The sequence below is a fragment of the Xyrauchen texanus genome, chromosome 30 (genome assembly GCF_025860055.1).
Source record: "Xyrauchen texanus isolate HMW12.3.18 chromosome 30, RBS_HiC_50CHRs, whole genome shotgun sequence".
NCBI classification, from domain to species: domain Eukaryota; kingdom Metazoa; phylum Chordata; class Actinopteri; order Cypriniformes; family Catostomidae; genus Xyrauchen; species Xyrauchen texanus.
In genome coordinates, this window is record NC_068305.1 from 9,254,382 (window position 1) to 9,278,274 (window position 23,893).

The 23,893-nt window shown below is 37.9% G+C and overlaps 1 protein-coding gene across 2 annotated transcripts in view; it reads right to left on the reverse strand.

Moving 5' to 3' along the window:
• Nucleotides 1-23,893, reverse strand: part of LOC127624262 (laminin subunit alpha-4-like) — a 66,128-nt gene that overhangs the window by 24,133 nt on the left and 18,102 nt on the right. For both annotated transcript variants that reach the window (XM_052099005.1, XM_052099004.1), the window contains exons 4-31: nt 22,862-22,942; nt 22,341-22,555; nt 19,828-19,928; nt 16,878-17,058; nt 14,805-14,888; nt 14,097-14,248; nt 13,823-13,933; nt 12,732-12,843; nt 12,027-12,191; nt 11,751-11,944; nt 9,433-9,549; nt 8,778-8,926; nt 8,532-8,673; nt 7,275-7,368; nt 6,288-6,404; nt 5,194-5,379; nt 4,867-5,006; nt 4,355-4,519; nt 3,023-3,168; nt 2,711-2,873; nt 2,329-2,462; nt 1,929-2,100; nt 1,673-1,804; nt 1,364-1,506; nt 1,118-1,247; nt 797-934; nt 539-672; nt 254-412 (exon numbers count right to left, since the gene is read on the reverse strand). In XM_052099005.1, coding sequence (XP_051954965.1) covers nt 254-412; nt 539-672; nt 797-934; nt 1,118-1,247; nt 1,364-1,506; nt 1,673-1,804; nt 1,929-2,100; nt 2,329-2,462; nt 2,711-2,873; nt 3,023-3,168; nt 4,355-4,519; nt 4,867-5,006; nt 5,194-5,379; nt 6,288-6,404; nt 7,275-7,368; nt 8,532-8,673; nt 8,778-8,926; nt 9,433-9,549; nt 11,751-11,944; nt 12,027-12,191; nt 12,732-12,843; nt 13,823-13,933; nt 14,097-14,248; nt 14,805-14,888; nt 16,878-17,058; nt 19,828-19,928; nt 22,341-22,555; nt 22,862-22,942 — 3,957 coding nt within the window. The remainder of the gene's footprint in view (nt 1-253; nt 413-538; nt 673-796; nt 935-1,117; nt 1,248-1,363; nt 1,507-1,672; nt 1,805-1,928; nt 2,101-2,328; nt 2,463-2,710; nt 2,874-3,022; nt 3,169-4,354; nt 4,520-4,866; nt 5,007-5,193; nt 5,380-6,287; nt 6,405-7,274; nt 7,369-8,531; nt 8,674-8,777; nt 8,927-9,432; nt 9,550-11,750; nt 11,945-12,026; nt 12,192-12,731; nt 12,844-13,822; nt 13,934-14,096; nt 14,249-14,804; nt 14,889-16,877; nt 17,059-19,827; nt 19,929-22,340; nt 22,556-22,861; nt 22,943-23,893) is intronic.

The following is a 23,893-nucleotide window of genomic DNA, read 5'->3' on the forward strand; positions in this document are numbered from 1 at the left end:
TGAGGAAGGGCAAATACTTTTCACAACACTGTATAATATTTTGATGCATTCAATATATATGATTGCGGCATACTTTATGTATTGACACGTAGTGTATCTCACAGCCTACATGAGGTAACATTTCAGTTAGGATGCTCCCTGAGAATGCAACTGCCTATGTAGACAATAGAAACAAGGCAGCTCACCATGTTTTGGAGCTGTATTTGGTATAAAATAAGTGTGGGTTGTAGATGTGTGGAATACAGTGCATTACCTGCTAATGTAAGCGTAACTGATGCAGCCAGTAAAATTCTGTATAGAACTTGTACGAGAGCCTCCGTAGTAGAAACTCTTCAGAGTGTTATCTGACTGAGACGTGGAGGCTGGCTTCTTCTTCTCCTGCTTGTCTATGTCATCAATGATAAGTTCATACCTACCAAAATTGTTGATATAATGAGCTTATACATATAAGGATACCTGGTCAGCTTCAGAGCTAAATTTGAAATAAAGTATTCATTAGGGAAAGGTGGAACATTGATTTGAAAAGCCAGTAACTTACTTTTGATTTGATACGGTTGCAACCAGGAAATGAGATCGTCCATCATTGTAATTCTTCTTATGTGATCTAACTCTGGTCCCTTTGGACTGGAGTACCACTGCACCATTCTCCAGTGAGAGAGAAAACTCATCTGACTAAGATGGAGAGCAAGAGTGAAAAGAATTTGACCTTCGTGCCTTTTGTGAGTTTGGGTTAGAATTAGATTGCCTGCCTGTTATGATTTAGAGAAAGGGTAAGGCTTTATAAAAAGAACTGTACCCCATCTTTGTGGTAGAATAGGAGTCCATTGGACTGTAGGGTTTTGAAGTTCAGGCCTCCCTCAAATGTCTGGAATGGTGAAATTTTAGCTGTGGATCCCAGGTAGCCCTCACCTGTGAAATATACTTTACGGGACATCTGCAGGTAGAAGACAACAAAAAATGTAAATAATACAAACAAATAATTGTTTATAGTAAGTGTGCACTTCCCCTATTCTAAATACACTGGTGCAGTCTTCACTTCATATTACTAGCCAACAGTCCAATGTGGCAATGATAACAATATTGCCATGCTATTTTGATCGGAATGTGTGCTACATACAAATGATTCCTCTGGGCATCCACTGCTGATCCCTATGGTTCCTGGCTCCTCCTGGAGATTGAAGTCCTTCTTCTGGAATTGGAATCCCTTCACACAACCCTTCAACCCCACCAGAGTTGACAGCTCTGGCCTGGGGGATAGTCATATGGAATATTTCAAATAGGTACTTCTCTGGGAACCTGTGCATAATTTTGTTTATGTAGGACTAAAGATAGTCTTAGACCTTGATGATGCCAAGTTTCTCACCTAGAAAGCAGAATGCTAGAAGGAGCTCCTCCAATAAAGATATCAGAGAATGGTAATGGTTTCTTCTCATTTTCCAAGGTCTTGACATGGCTTCTGTCCACTAGCAGAATGACCTTCTTCGTGTGATGATATATTACAGACACCTGAGAGAGAAATGCAAACATTGAGGTGTTAAAACCTGCCAAGCATGTCCAAATACTCATTTGTATTTCTTGACAACATCCGATGAAGCATTTCACAGTACGTGATTAAACATTTGAATACAAGACTTGATAGACGTCCAGAAAGAGGCCTCAAGATAGAATTCACCTCGTGATATCTGGCATCGTTGATGTGGAGTTTGGCTAAATTCTCCTCCATTATGACAGGGCCATTGGTGAAACCAAAGTCATACATCAGACGTAGAAACCCATTTTTCAGCTCCAGCACAAAGAAATTTGTCTAAGGAAGTCCATCATAAATTAAATAATATACACAGTCATTCAGTTTGAATGCTTTTTAGTATCCAGAATGAATACATATTCAAAATAATTTCAGAACAAGATTTATAATGCAAACATGTTACCTCGTTAACCATTAGGAAGAGTACGCCGTTGTTTGCAACAGTTCGCACTTCGATATCAAATCGAGTGACAATGCCAATTTTGCCTCTTCTCTCAATGTTGTTGACTAAAGCATAGCCAGTGCCATCAAATAAATAACTTGTCACACGACTCTGAGAGAAAGCCAACTTATGCCTGGAAATATAGAGAGATCGTTATGTGTAAACAAGCCATAGATGAAGTGCCACTTTTGACCTCAGTCAAACACAGAGACAGCAGCAGCTTCAGTGAGAAATATCAGAGACTGCCCGTTGACATTTAGAGTTATGATAATGGAAGTTTTTTAACTCTTTGCATGCTGAAACCTCACCACATACCTCCAAAGTACATAGGAGATGGGGATTTAGGAAAGTGTTTCTTTACCTGGGACAAGGCATTGTTGCCACAACATCCATTTTGTGAAGTTTTTTAAAGTTGTACAAACTGATGACATCACTGTTCAAGTTCTCTAACTCTATGCAACCAACAAAAGGAGCCAAGCTCAAAGCTGGAGGAAGCTGAAAGAATGTGAAGACATAATTAGAATTTAGAACTAAAACACTTACCTTTTAAGTAGACTGGTTCTCTAAGAAAGGCTAATGCATTATGGATGTACAAAGCCAACAAGCTATTCAACTCTGCAGCCAAAATCAACATCTGGCTGAATATGGGAGGGTCTGGGCCTATGTTCTGTGTTCTACACAATGATCTTGCAACTTGGGCATTATCCTAACAGAAAAGTGAGTTAAATCTTTTTTTTAAGCACCTTCACATCAGCTGGCACTCCTCCCACAATGAAGACAGTGTCTTTAGGGTCAAGGTCAAACAGGGAGTCAGTTCCATCTGCCTCTCCTTTCTGGATAAACTTCTGCTCTGCTGTGGTGTCCTGACTCGGAACAGTTAGGAACACTTTACCATGACGACCCAACCTACCAAAGAAAAGGAAATGAGGGTAAATCCAATGATGATAGACAATGACACAGCTATATGCCCAAAAAGTTTTAAATAACTTTTCTGTGTGAACAGTTTCCTTAAAAAACCATACAGCATTTGTGGAAGATCAGATCAGTTGTTTTACCTCTCCACTTTAACAAGGTTGAAGACAGGAGGCCAGGAGCTGACCGGCTTTGAGCTGAGGGGAATCTCTACATCTTCTCCTCCCAGATTGTACACATACACCAAGTTATCATTCTTTATGGCCAGTCCCATGTAGTCCTTTTGTCCCTACATGGACACGTACACACAAAAAGTTAAATGAACATAATACAGAACATTTTTGCACATGTTTTCTAATACACACGTATTTGCTGAATAGAAATCAGGACACATGAACCACTAGAGAACATTTTCACACTAGAACTTTTGGTTTGGACCTTTGATGTAGTTTTGGTGCAAAATTTGCTTTCCGAACTTGGGTGCACACCAAAGAGCTGCACCAAAAGTTAAAACCTTGGCCCTGGGGTGCACTTCACTTGAACTTCAGAATGGTTCATGATTGCTGTGAAGGCAGTCTGGCCTATATTGTGGAAGTCCAATGTCAACATAATTTGAACATAAGAAAGTGCACCCTAAAGTATCATAATAGTACTCTATGTGGCTTATTTATAAAATTCAAAATATTCGGAAGGCACACATAAAACCTATTTTAGGGGTTCAGTCAAGATTTTGCACATTGTTTGAATGCTAATCAATTCATGTTATTGCTTGAGCACCATGCTTCTCTAATAACACTCATAAATACACAATGGATTTTTGGGTGAACAGGACATTTAACAGGGCATCAGACAGTAACTTCTGAATTCCCATAGTGAAGAGACCAAATTAAATATAGAGGGATGGATGTGGAGAAGATACACTGCAGATGTATTTCTTGCATCAAATAGTGAATGTGATGTCTAAAGAAGCTTATGTAAATGATCTCTTGTCTTTGAAGGCTTCTTTCTATTTTGGGAGTAACAGAAACAGTCTGCACTCAAAGGCTGCACTGTTCACATATTCACAACAATCTTTTTCTCTGTTCTCTATGTACTGTTCCTTCACGTATGCTTCTGTTCTTTTCTCTTTCATCTGTAGTCTTTTGAGTTTTGCCTCTGAAGTTTTAGCTGGCAAGTGCTCGCTCTCTCTCTCTAGGGCTCTTATTTCCTGTCTTCCTCGTTCAGACTTTGAATATTATCTCTTGGCTTTATTGCGCAGCTATGTCTGTTGAGAAAGTCCTGCTGGGAGTGTTGAGTGCCAACTCTATCTCTTTCTCACTCTGTCTTTATCCTTTATTAATTTGGCCTTTTATTCACCATTGGCCCCTCACTTTCGACAATCCTCTCTATTGCACTATTCATGTGTGACAGCACTTCACACATTCAAGGTTGAGCAGTTCCCCCCTTTGGCCCCTGCCTCTGTTGCTAGTGCTCACTTGCTTGTCTCCCAGGTAGAGCAGGAAGCGGTCTTCTATGGGGTCTTTGTCTGGGTCCACTCTGATGAAGAAACTGATAGACGTCACAGTTTTGAGCTCGTCTAGGTTGGAGTGCGGATGAACCTCCACGGAAGACTGGCCATTAAACTTCATGGACACTTGCACCTGCAATCATACAACTTGCTTTCATCAAGCATGACAATGCAACTAGATATCAATAACACTATACAGCCCTTAAACTTTAACAGCGTTAAATATTTAAATGATATTAGTTAACACATCACACTGACTTATGGCTTCTACAGAAACATATACCGTTGTTTAACAACCTTATGGTAGAGGTTGGAACTCAAGGTGGGTTTCTCTCAAAAGGTTTATTTCTTAATGCTAAAATAGTTTTCTCTTTGGAAACTGAATGGGATTTTTACTTGCGCAACTCTACTGTTATAGGAAATTAGTGGGTTGGTTTTAATTTACTCAGACAAGAGGATCTGTTATTGCCAGTAATGTACCTTCTTGGCGACGCTGCGTGCCTGAGCAATTAGCTCTCGGATTTTCATAATGTTTGTGGAGACATTATTCACAGGTCTTTTCACTTCGACCACACGCAGCTTATTGAGAAGCTCTGGCACAATCTCTGAAAGGTCCTCCACTTAACACACAGTGAATAAAAAGACATCAGCAAGACTCTACAGAATCCTGCACAGATTCACTGATAAAAAAAGCCAACATACACTAAAGGATTATGCATTGTTTAGTATGGAATACATTTTATTTGCTCATGTAGTAAATAATGTAGTAAATGCTACTTTTCTCTGTTTTGTGGAAGTGGGTCATACCCGCCTCGCCAGCTGACAGCACAGAGCGTTCAAATGCTGCAGGGGAATACGCCTCATTCTTCATGTTGTCCTTCCACTCTTCTACTCTCTTTAAAATGGGTGTCACCATCTGCAACACATCAGCCGAGCGGTTCAGAGTGCCCTCAGCCACTTCCTGAGTGAACTGTAGACGCTTTGGTGTCCGATCTGACACAAAAACACAGAAATAAACATAAAACAAGCACATCTACAAACATGTAGGGTCCTACATCTTAAGCGTAGTGTTATGCAATACATCATACGCACAAAGTCAGTTAAGTTATTTGGCATGGCCAAAGAAATTTTCATTTTTGTTCATGCACACAAGTTTTAGGCATTTATATTTACATTTATGCATTTGGCAGATGCTATTATCCAATGCGACTTACAGTGCACTTATTACAGGTACAATCCCCCCAGAGCAACCTGGAATTAAGTGCCTTGCTCAAGGGCCCAACAGTGGCATCTTGGTGGTGCTGGGGCTTGAACCCCCGACCTTCTGGTTAGTAACCCTAAGCCCCAACCACTGAGCCACCACTGCCCCAGGCATAAGTAAGCACAAGGTAACTTCTTTAACATCTGCCTCTTATATCTTTTTGTCAATACACCCACAATTATCGTGTATACACCTAAAGATGGCACAAACACTCCCATCCATGCCCAGCTGCGTGTGGCTTTGGCACTTAAATTGCCTTTTGATTTAGCACTCTCATGAAAATTGAATAAGATGTAGTGTGCAGTTTTATGACATTTCAAGCAAAATACTCATTGTTATTTTAGTTAAGGTTCTATGTTAACTGAATTTGTTCATTTACATGTTTGGACTTTTCCAGATCTTTAGAATGGACTCTTGTTTTCTGTTAAAGCAGCACAAACACTTGTTTTAATGCAACGGATGATTGACGGGGAGTAGGCCATCATTCGATGTTGCCCAGGACACATTAGGGTGTATTGGCATTTGCTTTACAAATGTGTTCTGACAATCTCCCGATATGGTTTTCCCATAATGGATGTTAATACCAGGTGTAAACAGGCAGTACACAATAAGATGAAAAGGAACTATTTGTTATTTTTGCCTTTCTGAATTGCATTGATGTCACTGATGATCTTAGCTAGTTTTTTCGAAGAGCTCTCCATCATCTCATTGGTCTCCTCTATGTATTTCTTGTTGTCGAGCACAGTGGATTCAACCTCTGCAAAGGAAATAAACATGCATTAAACATTTGAAAACATGTATAATCCAAAACTTCTGCTGACAATACTAGAGAAATGTGGAGTTTGACATACGAGCATCTTATGGAAATTTGGCAACACTTTACAATAAGGTTCCATTTACTAACATTAGTTAACTACTATTTGGGAGCCTCTAGAGTCAACCATATCTAGGGCTGTCTCAACTGCACAATTGTTCCAGTGCACTGAAACATTCGCTCCCAAAAATACTTCCACAATGTACCATAAAAACCAGGGAGCATCGTCGCATACTGTGTTCCCTTACCGGAAATGTCGTCATGTCTTCTGAACTCCTAGTCGTTAGAAGACGAGCACAAGTGTAAAATATCAAAAAAGTAAAAACCTTATAATCTATTAAATGAGATGTTTTTCATCCATAATGACCATGAAATGGAAGCATTCTTTTCAAACAGTCGTTTGAAATGTATTTCTTTGTTTATGTAATTTATCTGTGTTTGAATACACATGCCAGTGCCCTAATTTGTGTTCACGATATAATGATTCACAATATAGGGAGCTGATTGAGAAACACCCTCAACAACAGCATTTGTTAATCATGGTTAAGGTTCATTTCAACTAGGTTCATTTGCTAATATAGTAAACATTTTTATGTTAACATTAATGAAAAATTAATGAGCATGAGTAAATATAAACGGATGTTCTTTCATCAATGAATATAGATAATATATTATTACATAGATAATAAATGTTGTTCATGACTCCTAATGCATTAAATAATGTTCATAAATGTGACCTTATTGTTAAATGCTCACAGAAATCCAAAATATCCTGAAAGTAGAAAATAGCGGGAAAAGCCTTCTCTGCTTCACCTTTCTGTTCAGAGCGTAGGGACGTTGCCTCTTTTAACAATTTGTCACTCTGAGGACTCAGGATGTTCATTTGAGAGTTTAATCCATCAATAGCCTATGAGAAACATCAGGAAACACATGAGATAATCACAAAAATCATTGTGAACATTTTGGCTTCCAGGACTCAACGGTAAAGAAGGCCAGGGCACTGGGAGAGAGTTTCGGACCAGTTGACGGGAGTTTCACTTGAATGACTGCTACATTGTCACTGCATTTATGTCCATGGTACATGCCATGTGAGACATATTCCTAAATGAACATCTTTAGTTAGTTCTAGAACAATATTTCTTTCAAAGGAACATATGTTGCGTTCCATTCAAAGTCGGATGTGGGATATTCCAACTTGATATCTCAGATCTCTGACCATTTAGGCAATTCATTGCACCATGTTTGAAAGATGACTTACGGTATATGGAAACAAAACAGAAATGTTCCCGTTAGCTTAGCAAGTGTTTCTGATTGTACACGGTGAAGTCTCCTACCAACTAAATTGCAGAGGATAAATTATGCTATGCGATGTTGGCATTTGTTATACGGGTGTACGATTAAAAAAATTTGTAAAATCGACTGTTTTTTAAACAACTGACTGGCAAACGTTGACAAAGGTTTTATTATAATCTTATGTGAACCTCGACTCATTGATGAGTATTATAAGAGTAAAAGTTCATATTTATTAGTAATTGCGTGTACTTCCCTTTGTGCAAAGCTTTTTTGTAAAATCATGCACTTTCATCTTGGCTAAATAAATTGGAGTTCTTATTTTTCACTCTAGTTTCCAAGTTGTAAGTTTTTACGTGGCGTTCATTTGCAATTTGCCTAGTGGAAAGTTGGAAATGATGACTTTCCAAATTGAATGGAATGCAGTAATAGTCCTAACCAGGGGATCAGGAATTGGCTGGTTATCATCAACCCCTGAGCCCCTTCTGGTTGATGCTGGAACTACACCATTATGATGGCAAAAATCGTGTATCCCAATTGAAAACTATTCCCTTTAACCCCCCAGATAACACACAGTATAAATTGTATGTAGTGTAGTAATCATTATTCTAGATGTTTTACCAGTGACAGATTGCTTTTGGAGGGCTCTTATGAGCATGAAATGGAATTAATCTTTTCTCCCTATCTGCTGCCACTGATGAATGAAGAGTCATAAGATCATTATTGTTAAAATCTTCTAAATTGAACTTTTACAATAACAGAATCGACATCCTTCCTTACATCATGAGTCCTGCTGGAGATGTTGAGAGTGGTCACGCCAGTGATGTTTGCGTCATTGATGTATTTGACGATATTATCATATACGTTCAAGGCGCTCAGGGCTTTCTGCACATGTCCGTTTGCGTCACTGCCTTTCAGATTACTAAAGGAGAGATCAGAGTATATTATAACAATACTAATGGAGTGAGCTGAATTCTCCTTTAAATGCTGGTGTTTCTAATTTGAATAAAGTTGAATGACACTTACTATTTGAGTTCTTCGGCATGTCTCTCCAGTTCATTTGCATGGTCTTCAGCTCTCAGCACTAGATCTCTGTCTGACATAGACAGCTTCTCTGTCTTCCTTTCCAGTAGCACATTGGCCCCATCGATTTCAGCATGTTGTTGTCGCACATTCTACACGCACAGTAAGAGTAGCATATAAATAGTTTACATAGAAATTAGGCCATTATTATCTCATCCTTATATCGTTCCAAATGTGTATGCTGTTAATGTTTCCATGGAACACCAAAGTAGACATTTTCATCTATTTTCACATTGCTCTTTTGGGTCATGTCTGTAAAGCGCCAAAAAACACCAAATAATCACCATAATAATATCATAAATGTAGTCAGAACAACTCATGCACTATATGTTAAGCCTTCTACAGCTATTTGATAGCTATTTGTGTGATGAACAGACCAAAATGTAAGCCTTTATTCACTGCTAATCTTCTACACTCCTGCCAGTGTTTATTAAATTTAATTTAAAAACTATGTGCGAAGAAAAAAAGATCTGTGTGATCATTCTTTAAAAAAAATGTATGTGTGTTTGTGTCACTAAAATAACAGACAAGGTTTTGTCTTTGTGGACATAATAATACACTGTATATATCATATAATGTGTAAGACAGTTAGCTTTACCATCACCATATCTTCCATCTCGATGACGGTCAAATTTGCCACAGAGATAATTTCCTCAGTAGTAGCAAGGGTCTGATTGACATCTTCGTAGGTCTCTTTAAGACGCTGCTGCTGTGCCTGAGTTAGTGGGAATGAAATGTTTATCTGACATTGGATCATAATATAAACAATAAACAACATGATAAAATAGACAATAATTTCTATAATTTCAGATAATCCACCAGGCGTGGGTAGTAACGCAATATATTATGGAACTGAGTTACTTAATCAGGATACAGTAATTGAATTCCATTACAGTTACATGAACCCCCTTATTTTCGAAAGAAACCACACCCTCCTTTTGTCCTTCCTTTTAGGGGGTTATATGTATTGAATATTAAAGGAGTAGATAATTTCTTTAAGAATTGTTAAAAACACAAAATAATAAATAAATATATATATATATATATATATATATATATATATATATATATATATATATATATATATATAAAAAACTTGGCAAACATTACGCTTACGTTTATATCAATCACTTTTGGCATTTTAAAATTGCTTAACTATATTACAACAATTTCTGGTTTATACTGCTTGAAGAAAGTTAACTGTTTACATTTTTTGGAGATAAAATGTTAGTACATGTTTATTTCACAAATGAAACTCTATTGCCTTTTTCCAGCAGCCAAAATTGCCATCATTACAACAAATCCATTCATTCGCACTATTGACAAACAATTTATTGCTGTGTTACAGGGGTTTCAAAAAGTTGCCATAATAGTTCTTTCAGCCATCTAATGTTTTAGGAGAAAATTAAATTACATTTTACCATTGGGGGCCTTTAGCCCCATAGTGCCCCATCATATAAAATCAAGTTAGTAAACTTATTTACTAACATATTTACTGTTCAAAACTGTAAAAAAAATAAATACATACGGTGTGTGTGTGTGTACATGTTTATACTACATTGTGGGGACTACAAATTTCCCCACAAGTTTAGTAAAACCTGAGAATACCTACCTTGTGGGGCCCAGCCAATGGTACCCACGAGGGAAATGGTATTAAACATACTTTGTTATTTTTTTTTGAAAATGTAAAAATGCAAAAAGGTTTCTGTGAGGGTTAGGTTTGGAGTAGAGTTAGAGTTAGGGGACAGAATCATTGTTTGATCTATATAAAATCCATAAAATGCATGGAAGTCTATGGAGTCCCCACAATGATATAAAAACAAGTTTGAGTGTGTGTGTGTGTGTGTGTTGACAAACCCGATTTGAGAGGAAAATATGTAATTATTGGGAAAGATGCTGTACCAAGTGGAGCAGGTGGGGAAGCTAGAGATTAATATTGGGCTATGAGCTACATTTTTGGCTTTATTTTAGGACATTTTAAAGCCTTAAAACATCAAGAAATTCCAAAGGTAAAATGGGTTCTTCCCATAGGAGTCAAAATTGATTTGAAATTGTCAACTGATGACAATGGAAAGGAACTATTTGTTTTAAATGGTTGTTTCTCTTAACCATGCTGTATTTTTTACTTATTCTTTACCTGTACTGGGTCAAAAATGACCCTAAGATAATTGAAGGGTTAAAAAGTTACATATTTTGTTGAGAAAAAAAAAAGAAGAAGTAATTATTAGCAGGTATGGGTGGGTAGGACCAAAATGTTATCATTGTGGTTAAATGGAAAATCAACACAAATCTTTTATACTTTGCATAACCATGTACAATAGTAATTTTTTAGCTTTATTTATATTTTTTATGTGTGAATTTAATTTAAAAAAAAAAGGAAAAAAAAAAAGAACATTTGGTCATCATTTACTCACCTTCCTTTCCAAACCTATATGACTTTATTTCAGCTGTGGAACACAAAATGATATGTTTGGCAGAATGATGGCCTCAGTCACCATTCACTTTCGTTGTATTGATAAAAAGATGCAATGAAAGTGAATGGTAATTTAGGCTAACATTCTGCATGACATCTTCTCTTCTGTTCTACAGAGGAAAGAAAGTTATACAGGTGTGCAACAAAATGAGGGTGAGTAAATGAACTACACTATTTTCATCCATTTCATCCCAAATTCATTCAAATTCTGTGAAATTCATCATTTTATTCTTAATTCCATTTTATTACTCAGTTCTGAGATTTCCGTCTGCTTTTTCGGCATAGCTGAAATCATAGGGCCCTAGAAATGGCAAACCTGGAGTAGAGTTGAGGCAGGTTCTAAACAGAATGCTTGAATGACCTGTAAATTGTTGTCTCTCTACTCCTCTCACATAACTGGTTTATGTATTCACAACAATTGTAATATTGTGTGTGGAAGGTACCTCTCTCCTCAGAAGTTTGAGCTGGTTGGTTTTGTATTTGCTGTGTGTCTGCTGCATTGAGTCCTCTGCTTTGTTGAGGAGATCCTGAGCCTGAGAAAGTCTGGAAGCGAATCGACCCAGCACCTCTCGCACAGGTGACAGACGCCCCCGCGTAGTCATCAGAGTTTTCTCCAGCAGACGCACACGCCGTAGCACTACACTCACACACGTTTGGAGAAGTTGAGTGAGAGAACACACAGATTCACACAAGCAGAACTCAGTTCGAAAGAAACTCACATTCATGGGCCTTGGAAGACTCGTCAGTAGCAAGCGGTTCTTTGGGTGAGAGGTTCAGAATCCTCATCCAGCCCAAGATACGTTCAGCCTCTGCTGTTTTCTGCCTCTTCACCTCAGGATCCAAATCCTGATGGACACTGTACAACTCCCAATCCCTGATCATATCTGAAACACACACAGAAGGATTTATGACAAGCTCTTTGTCTGCAATGAAAACAAGAAGACATAACTTGAAACGAGGGGGTCGCAAATCTAGACCCGAGCTGAGGATCAAATAGGAGAGACCAGGGCTAGTTCTCCCAAGGGCTATATCTCAGTAAATATGTTTGAAGTCCAAAAAATCCAAAAGTATGTTGTCTCTCTCTCTCTCTCTCTCTCTCTCTCTCTCTCTCTAACAGTGGTTTTGTATGTTGGTTTGAAACACTTGAAGAGAGTACAAAATAATTGTAGATGGGGTGATGGGGCTACAACATTGCTATTGTGGCATGTTTTCACAAAAGGTCAACATGTGAGTAATTAACTGCATCTTTTTTCCTGGGCAATAAACTGACTTTCAAAAATAAACCTTAATCTTAACCATTAAAGTCAAAAGAGTGACAATTAGCCCTGCTCTTTTAAATAGAGTCCACGATAAGCTTTCAAAAGAAGCTATTTTTTTGTGGTTTATGATGTGTTGGTTTGTATGGATGGGAGATCTCATATTACCCTCTATGAGGACATTGAGAAATGAGAGGTTAGCACTAAGTGTCTTCGCTAGCGTGGAGCTTTCAAGGGTCTCTTGATCCACCTGCTCTCCCACTGATTTCACCGCTTCCTCCTGACAAAACAACATGAACAAACAGCATTGTGGGCACATTCTTATTGTTCATCTGTGCTATTTTTACATTGTTTGTCTATGTAAACGTGTACTTGTTTAGACTATTGTTTGGTACGTCTTCCTGTGACAGCATTTACTCAAACTGCCATTTTATGTGCTTTAATAAAAGTCTTATTTTTTTAAGTTTTATTATTTATCCAAAATACATAAAAATGCAATTCACACAAAACAATTACTTGAATGCACATGTACTATGATGATCATATTTTCAATTTCTGAATTCAAAGTATATTATATACTTATTTGATATATTATATATATAGCCGATAGGTTCTTTGACTTGTTATCTGTTAGCCAATCGGCTTGCTTACATGTGACACGTTAAGCCAAATGGCTAGCAAGACATATGTTGATTGGTCCTCTGACTTGTTATCTGGCAGCCAATCGACTTGCCTCTCTTTTGCAGTGAAGCTGGTTTTTCTGCAGTGTGTTGCGAGATTTTTCTTATCTGAAACCCACCACAACCCCAGCTTCAGCCTGGCTAGATCTGCTACATGGGGGATTGTTTGTTATGTCTATTTGTGCAGCAGCATGTAACACATTGTGAGAAGGTTAAAAATACACTCCTTTTGTATTTTTTCCTTTATTCATGCCATTTATCTTTAATGATAACACTGTACATTTTAAAATCTACCACGAAAATGTAATTTACACATTGGTGTTGTTGATTAATACAAGCTGCGTTTTAATGTATGACCTCATAATCGTGTCCAGATAATTGAGTCATAAGTTTCCTCCCAATGCTCAGTGGATCAACACCCTTGCCAGTGCACAAATCCCTGTTCACTATATACTGATTTACGACATGGGGACCTAGGAAGTGAGATGAGACGCACCTATGCACAGCACATGACAGGAAAAAAGTAGGGATGCAGATAAGTAATTAATGATAATGAGGATATGCTGGAATGATAGTTACCGCTCCTGTAAGCAGATCCATTTCAGTAAGCAGCTCTGCGGTTTGTTCCTCCAGGTGTCCTGTATCAGACCTCATTACTGCAGACTTGTTCCTCCAACCTACAAACTGAGCCTGGTACAATACACAGTCACAGCATCAACTTTTGTTTGAAAGCCTCTATTTCAACTACAGCCCATAATATTTGTCAACCTGCTTAAATAACCTTGTGTTCTTCCTGTAATTTGTGACATGTGGGTGCATTTCACTGTAATCTTTGCGGTTGGAGTGTTGTTACCTGTAGTCTGTGCGCTGTGTAGTTGTAGTATTTTAACCGGTCATTGGCAGCAGCTCCTGAAGAAATGTTCAGCACGCTGTTTCTGACCTTGTCCAGAGTTTTGTTGGACTGACGGATGTCTCCAATCAGATTCCAGATACACGCATCACAGTCTGCACAGGTGGGGAATGGTGGGTGCAATTTTTTAGGAATTATGTACTGAAGACTTGTGTGGCAAAATAATCAATCAGTCTGTTGGTCGGTCGGTCGATCATTCTGTCTGTCTTTTAATCAATTCAACGATCCATGCATTTGATTGCGTGTGATGTAAGACATGCTGCTATTTTTAATAAAAATAAAAAAAAAATTATAAATAATAATAATGATTAATTATGCTTTCAGCATAGTAAACAGAAAGGTTGCATTGAAAAATTAACAAGAATTTCACAAATTTGCATAGAATACTTTTCCATTCCTTTGTTTAAACTTTTCTTAAAATGTAGTTTAAAATCATATTTTGATTTTGTATATCAATGACAAAATGATATTGTAATATCAATAATATAAAAATAATTTGAAATATTCTTATTAATATTTTTAAATGATATTTATTTCCAAATTTAAATTATATTTAAAATCCCAGATATTCAGTGTAGACTATTGAACCCCACTGTATATTGTTTGAATTATTATAATTGTTTAATTGTGTTGTGTCATAACTGAACTCACTGATGTTGCACTCGCTGATTTGTGAGGCCTCAGGCAGACACTCTCCTGTGTGCATGTCACAATTCTCCTCTGGACAATCACACTCTGAGTGAGAAACACATTCAAACAGTACACAATGAGCATAATAAATACCTTTATGCAAAAAAATCACATGCATACTGAGCAACTACACAACCTTGAGCACAAACAAAGTGTATTACACAAAATGTCCAACCTAATTTAATGAAAGAGACACATATTATAAATGAAACATTACACATCCCTCTGCAGACACACAAATGATCATTAATACATCCCTGAGCAGCTGAAGAGAAAAGTTAAACTTTTACAGCATATTTCCCAGCAAAGTTCAAATATCCACAGCATTGAATGGAAATAATAGTGCAACAGATCGACAAACTTCAGCACATATGTTTATAATCTCTAACGTTGGAGATACACTAAACAACTAAAAAACCTCCATGGACCAGAACTGCATTAGACTGAGACTGGTATGTTAGAGTGGTAATGATGATGTCATATGTAATACATTATTAGTAGTAATCCCCATGCTCATCTGCAGGTGGCCACAGAGCTGTGTTGGTTTGCAGATGCCTTCATTGCATCATGAGTGATGATGGGTTGTGGGAACAGCACTGTTCTATTCTGGAGGAGGGGGGAAGATAGTGACCCCATTCATTCTCTCACAAGATTCACAGGCCAGAAGGAAGAGTACAGTAGTGAACAGGGAAATGGCCATGACGAGTACTTGTAAATTGTAAAGAAATAGTTCACCCCAAATGAAAATTCTTTCATCATTTATTCACCCCCCATGTTTGTTTTCCAAACCTGTATGACTTCCGTTCAGGCCACTCTTTTCCATGTAATGAAAGCAAATGGGTACTCAGGCTGTCAAGCCTCAGAATGACAAAAAAAGAATCATGAATGTAATCCATAAGACTTGTACTACAGTATATAAGTCATACGATAGCTTTGTGTGATGAACAGATGATAATGACGTCAAACCTGACTTGTTGGGGGCATCCTATCTAAATAGATGAAGAATTCAGAGAACAAGATTTTCAGTCAAAAACAACTTTTATGTTGATTTATTGTCATTTTGGAAAAGTGTGGCCTTCATTCTATAACATCTATTTTTGTGTTCCATGGATGAAAGTGGCATAGGTTTGGATTTGGAACTAAGTTTGGGTGAGTAAATGATGACAGAATTGTAATTTTTGGATGAATTATTCCTTTAGCTGTTGCTAAGTGAAACTTAAGTTGCTGAAATACTGCATGCTTTCACATTAGAACTTGTTGGGTCCATTTGAAATTGTTACGATATGGCTACAGTCAGGGCTGGACTGGGAAGAGAAATCGGCCCGGGATTTTACATGGCAACTGGCCCATAACTTGTTTGGGGGGATCTCGGTTCTTCCAATGGCCAGTTCGACCCTGATAGGCCCCAAAGAGCATCGACCCACCGGGAAAATGCCAGGTGTGCCAGATTTCCAGTCCATCCCTGGCTACAGTTCATGTTGACTCCAGTACACTTCACAATGCGTACGAAAGCAATCCGTTCTAACTTGCGGAAGTGAACTGGTATTGATAACATATAATTTGCCTGTTACAGATAACTGCATTTCTCATAGCTTCTTGTATCCTCAGAAATTGCCTTTGGCGAGCAGCTCCCCATGGCTGACATTTTGGTAGTAAAAGTAAAGGGAATCTACCATGTTTTCCATTTGAGTCACTACCAACTAGATACATTGATATGATCCACTACTAAAATGGTGGTACTCACTGATGACACAAATCTAATACTACAATGTCTAAAGAGTTTGGTAGGCATAAGGGTTTGGTTAGTGAAAGCCGAACTTTGGTGCGCACCAAAGAACTGCTCTGGGGCAGAGTTGATGGGAATCCACATATATTGATGGGAGTCCAATATGCTTCGCAAATAAAAGTTACAGTTCCCTCAGTCTGCCCTGCCTAGATCTGGAAGTTGAGGAATTTGTTGCAAGGGCTGTGAAATGGGCTGAACCTACTGCAGCAGTGAATCAGGCCATATGCAGTGAGACGGTTCATACTTACTTTGGCAGCCGGATGTGCTGTAATCCCAGAATCCTGGCAGGCATCGTTCACAATACCGGCCTCCGGCCCCCGGGCGGCACTGGCAACTGTGCGTAAGAGGGTGGCAGGTGGCACGCAGAGCTGCAGAGGCACATTCACACCGATGGCATCCCATACAGCTGCCAAATCCAGAGTAACCCTCCTACAGATGAAACATTAGAAGATTCAGATGTTGCTGATTAGATGTTCTCAGTGTGTGTATGGAAGCATTTGAGCATATATGGTGGTTTTTCAACTATGGGCACTATTGGCTCCACTTTCAGAAATGTGAACTTCCTTAGTTAAAACTAAGTTAAACTTGTTAGGCTTTTGTTCGTTGATTTCTTACCCTAATAGCCTCTTTACATTTTGTTTTTCTCCTAACGATTTACTTATTAAGATACCAATAGCTAGTTAGGTGCAAAATACATCCTTTATAGGCTCTCATTACACTATCTGAATGTGCAACTTATAAGTATAAAATAAATATAGAAGGCAGAGACTTCTGTTGCTTAGTGTAAATAACAACAAAAAGCATCCTCTTTGCACTACGGGCAAATAGTGTTAGATGCTATTTGCACCCCAAATTATAAACTACCATATAGAATAGGGCCACGGTTTTGAAACTGGGAGGCAAGGGGGGGGCGCCAGAGCATGTCAGGGGTGGCACTGAGATTGATGATAAGTTCACCAAGTGAAATCAAAACATACATAAATACTATAAAAATCTATTGTGAAGATAAATGAAAATGATTGGCTTAATAGAGCATAGCTCTATTGCGTTATAGCACCGTTAATGTCGTGAGCGCATGCATATAATTTGAGAGCGCATCCATTTACTGGTTGTGCGAGCACAAATCTCTCCACTTGCACTCGGATATCATTGGCTCTCGCTCAAAAGTTGACACTTGCTTTCATATATACGACAGCGCACACTCAAAACGTGTCATATGCACTCGCAAATCTATTTTAAAGCCACACAGCTCTGACTTTGTGACAAAATCACAAAAAGTTAACAAAAGTGTCCAGTATAACGAGTTCAGGTTGATATTGGGTCGATGTGACTTCATGTATTTGTGACAAGTGCAGTTCCATATTTGGACGGAGATTGGCTCATACGATGCGAGTTTATTACAGATAGAGGTTAAACAGATGAGTAATCCCATTGTCATGTGGACAATCCATATTTTTTATGAAAATAATGCAAATTACGGTTTCATAAAATCCATCTTAAACTGCAGATGTGTTTTGAAACATGGTAGCTGGTCCAAGCTGGTCATGAGCTGGTCTAAGTTGGTCATGAGCTGATGCTAAAGACAAGCTTGGACAAGCTAATGACCAGCTTGGACCACCTAGAAACCAGCAACCAAGTCTGAAAACACAGCTACCAGCTTAAGCTGGATTTTCCAGCTGGTAGAAATGTTTATAGCCATTTATCATGCATCAGTCTGTCAGACTGAATTAAAGGTTATTGACCAGCATTGGTGAATTGCAACAACACCTGAAATATGATACAGTTTGATCATATTACACTTGAGGACAATACCTGAAATAATTTCAAATAAGTGGTCAGAATGTACCTGCTGTTTTATATTGGTATATTTTATAAGGATGTATTTTGCATCATACTAGCTATTGGTATGATTTGTTTTAGCTAAAAAAATCATTGTTATGAGTTATGACAAACTCAAATATAGAGGGACTATAAAGCAAGAATAAGAAATTAGCCAATAAAGGCTTAATAAATACATTTAATGCCACACAAGTCCAAAACTAGTCACTTACAAGTATAATCATAAGTCATGATTTACTGTTTAATTTCTGATCCCTAAAATAGTGTTCCAAAAACACTTTTTAAAATACTTCATTTGTGGAAAATGTGTAGGTTTTGGTGGAAATGACACCACAACTGAGGGACAGGGTCAAAATGTATGTAAATAATTTTTATAATTTAATTGGTTTCTTTATTTTACTTTCATTTTTAGATTATCACAGTATATTATTATGAGATTAAAAGATTAAAATATTTTAAGATTAAAATGCTGTTACAAGATTAAAATGATAACATCTAAAGAAAATAGCAAAAGTACCAACTTATTATTATTATTATATATTTTTTTTAAGTTGCAAAAATAAATGATGAAGGCATGGTAAATAGTGCCCAAGAAGTTTCAAAGTTTTAATGTGACCTTTGTCTGACAAAAAGGAAAAATGCTAAAATGTGTTTGTTTCAATTAATATACATTTCTGGGATATAAGTGACACCCATATATGCGCAAATAAATAATCAATTGTTTATTTTAAACCTGCCTGTCACGTTCCTGTGTGTCTGCCCTATGTTCTCTGTTTCACCCATCACGTTTATGTCACGTTCCTTGTGGTCCGGTCCGCGTTTTCTGTTTCACTCAGCACGTCATATTCCATGTCACGTTTTCCTTGTTGTCCGCCCCGTGTTTCACTGTCTCTATATAAACTACAATTCCCACAATTCCTGGCCTCTCTCACTGCCTGCACTCTTCATTGTTCTCACCTGTGTCTCGTTTAGTCTTCATTGTGTTTGTGTATTTAAACCCTGGTTCTTTGTTTAGTGACTGTCGATTGTTGAATGTTTATGTCGTTTCACGTTCGCTGTTCCCGTTCCCTGATGTTCACTCTTGGTCTTCTTATTCCCTGGATGTTTATTCGTGTTCGTTCTGCCCTTCGTGGATGTTTCCCCAACCCGTGTAGCGTCTTTATGTTCGTCCGTGCTTTAGTTGTATTTTCCCATCGTGGACTGTTCTTTTGTTCATGTGTTTGTTTATTTTATTCAGTTTGTTAATAAACCAGCATTTGGATCCACACCCCTGTCTACCTTCTCCTAACTTCCCATCATTACACTGCCAAGCAGACATGATATTTATGTAATACTCTGAAACACTGCACATGTCCATACCTCACACCTGTCACACAGATGACCTGTGACCCCAGGCTTACAGTGACACACACCTGTCCTGTCATCACATGATGCAGTACCACATTTATTACACGTACACTCTGAAACAGAGAAAGAGAAACTTTCAAAAAACTTATAAGGAATATTCAGTGTTCAATATAAGTTAAGCTCAGCTGACAGCATTTGTGGCGTAATGTTGATTAACCCAAAAGATTTTTTTGACTCATCCCTCCTTTTCTTTAAAAAACCTAAAATGGAGGTTCCAGTGAGGCACTTGCAATGCGAGTGAATGTGGCCAATGTCTGGAGGCTTTAAAGGCAGAAATGTGAAGCTTATAATTTTATAATAGCACTAACATTAATTCTTCTGTTAAAACTCATGTATTATTTGAGCTGTAAAGTTGTTTAAATTGTAATTTTTACAACCATTTTAGGGTTTCAGGGTGTGTTGACATTACATCGCCATGGCAACGAAGTGTTAAAATTGGCTATAACTTTACACAGAAAAGGTTAAAATCATGCTAACACATATATATATATACAGTCTTGTGGCTACTTGAAACAGTGAGTATTTTAACATAATAAAATTGGCCCCATTCACTTCCATTGTAAGTGCCTCACTGTAACCCAGATGTTTTGCTATCGATTGAGCTTAATTTATATTGAACCCGGAATATCCTTTAACTGAAATGCACTTCAGCTATTTCTATTTCTACAAGGTATCTTCATTAAGATTCTAAAGCTTTAGAATCTTAATGAAAGATTCAAAAAAAAAATGTAATTATCTGAAGTTCATGAATGCATCATAAGGATTCCTATACAAGGTTAATGCAGAGACAAATCAAAGTAAGCCATTCGTAGGTTGACTACCCCAAAAAGTGTAAACTCTATTACTATGTGTCGCTTTCAACATTACTCTGTTCGTGCGTAACAGTCTATTGCTTACATACATGCAATTTCTCACACATTAATTTTGTAAACGCACATTGGCAACAAATATTGCATAAAATTCATGTTTAAGCTGAAACATTTGAATAAAAAATGATTGACCGATTATACAGTATGAGTTAATTGTACATTTAGAGAGTTTGCCAGTGCCTTATACACTCTGTAAAAGTGGCAACCTGCAATTGTTACCTTAAGGAGATACCTGATCTATTTTAGATGTTACCACACAAAGCACATTTTTAGGTTCAGATTGTTTTTATTTAAACTTTAAAAAAAATCCTTTTGGAAAATAATATGAATAATGTAAAATCATATTTAATATAGATTAAGCACATTTAACGAAGAATTGGTCAACACAGAATACAATTTTTACCTAAACAATTTTTTCATGTGCTAACATGTAAATTAACTGATTTAACTCAAGTCAAAAATATAATTTAAAATCAGGTTGTACCAAACATTTAGCTGCAGCAAGGTTGTTGCACTGAACAATGTGTGGACAAGAATGCAGTTCATCTTGGTGGGTACACTGTGTTCCCTTTTGAAGAAAACTTGCGTAATGTTGCGTAATGACTCAATCGGGAGTAAGTCTGTGGTCCCACAAGCCTAATTAAAAGCAACTCACGCCGAACTGAGGACTATGCGCTCCCTTTTAAGTGACAACACGTGAGGACACCGTCTTGTGTGTGTGGAATGTTGAGGACCGTGTATGTCATCTTGATAATCTCAGACTAACTATTTATTTACACCAGGCAAGTACGCTATTGTTCTGAAAGCAGGCTGTCATCTGCTCAACCGCACAACGTGACCAACGCAAAGCAGGCGCATTTACTCACACAGCCCTCCCCAGCGCTGCTAAACCTGATGTGCGTTGTGCATTGAGTGGCTCATGATGAGTATGGCTATGTGAAGGGTTTGTCTGGGCTGCGCGCTTCTACTGACTATGCATACTATACCATTTAGTCACACTTTAATAGATTTGGCATGCAGATGCGAAGGACTTCAACATGTCGATTGACTAAAATTCACAATCCTCGCTGTCGCTCGCGTGCGAGTGAACGATTATTACAAATGCCAATGGTCATCAAACAATAATTTGTGGACCCCTGTGGTACCGACCCCCTGTTGAAGACACTTGGCTTGGAGAGTTTACAGTTACTGTTCACATGGAGTGATGGTATTCATCCCAATTGCATTACGCAACGCAAAAGTTTCCTTCGAAAGGGAACGTCTTGGTTACATAACCTTGGTTCCCTGAGAGGGAACGAGACATTGCGTGGCTGGCCATACTCTCTCTAGTTGCTGTATATAGGCTCGTACCTTTCGCAGAAGGCTCCCTATGGGCGTCGCTTAAGCACCATCAGCCAATAAATTGCCGTGATTGTAAACAGGCTTCAGACCACGTGAGACCACTGACATGACTGAATAACAAGCATCATTTTCAAATTAGCTTGATCCTGCTTTGGCTTTATTTGAGCTTGATTATTTATTTTTGTTGGTGTGTTTAGTGTTTATACTTAGGTAATCAAATGGTCAGCAATGTATTTCTACGCCCCTGGCACCTACCCTGACAGTCTTTGGCACTGATGGCGTCACCATAGAAACCTGGTGCACATCGCTCACAGTTGTCCCCGGCGATGTTACCCCAGCAGTTCAAACAATGGCCTGTCACATTGTTGCACTCGTTGAAGATCAGGTTGGGGTCAGAGTTACCATTACAATCACACTTTTTACAGGAGTCGCCCACCTTCATGGGGTTGCCATAGTAACCTGGAGCACATCTTGGTGGTGAGAGAGGCAACAATGTCATTAATGAAATCGTGAAACTAATCACAGACAGATATGGGTTTTTAAATGGCAATGCCGATACTGTTATCTAGCTGGGTGGCCGGAATAATGGAGATATGTAAAGTACATACAGTATTTGCACAAAATTGCTGGAATAAACACTTATTTTACACAATATTCATGCAAAATTCACTAAAAATGTTTCCAAACGGAAAATCACCATCCATGAACTTATCAGCCTATCACTACACGAAAAAGCATCTTCTGTTTAATGTGCTGTGTATGGGTGGAAAACTGACCTCTCACAGTAGTGTCCAACATACCCTTCCTGGCACATACATCTCAGAATATCACCCCTTTTATCACAGTGGGCTGCAAAGCTGTGGACACACAGAACAATCAAAGTCATCAAAGAGATTGCTGCCCTCTCTCTGAGAGAGAATTCATTCTTTTTTATGACCAAAGCCACTTCAAAAAAGTTTTTTCTTTATTTATCCAAAATAAAAATTTCCAAAAGTTCTGTCCATAAATACTTGTTACAAATATGTTGCATTATTTTTAGTCCTCTACTGCAAGAAATATTCCATATTCGTGATTGAGTTCTAGAAACTCATTATGGTAAATTTTCCACTGAAGAAAAGCAAATGTATGTTTTCTTTTGTAGATGGCGTAGAATGAGTTTGATTTGTATCACTTACATTAGTCAGATTAACATCCTTATATGGTAGTTATTTAAACCATTGATTGTATTGCATTTCCTAATAAATTTACACATGTGCCAAAATTATTTTTTTACTTGCATTTGGCACATAGCGAATGTTAATTTTGGACCCTGGCTATACATCTTCAAAAGACAAAAATAAATAATATATATATATATATATATACTAGTGCTGTTGATTTAACGCGTCAATTCAGTTAGATTAATTTGACTAAAAATAACACGTTAAAAAAATGTACGCCATTAATCGCAATGTCCCTGGACCGTAATATGGAAGATTCATGAGTAATGCAAGCTTGTAGTACCACCTGTTTACTCCAGAGGGCAATAAGTGAAGCTTCAGCTGCGTGGCAATGTGCAGTTTATACAGTGAAGAAAAACGCCCTTGAGCAGCAGAACAACACAAACACGTGTTACGTTCTTGCGTTCAAAACACTTGATGGAGCGCAAATCCGAACTAAGTGATCTCAATATGTGTTCTAAGTATTAAACTATATTTAACTTGACATAGTAACCTAAACATTTTATGTTTATGATGCAAAGCATCCAAGACGCTACACAAGCATGTCTGACGCAGCTGTTCATTGACGGATCCTTAAACAAGCCCTAA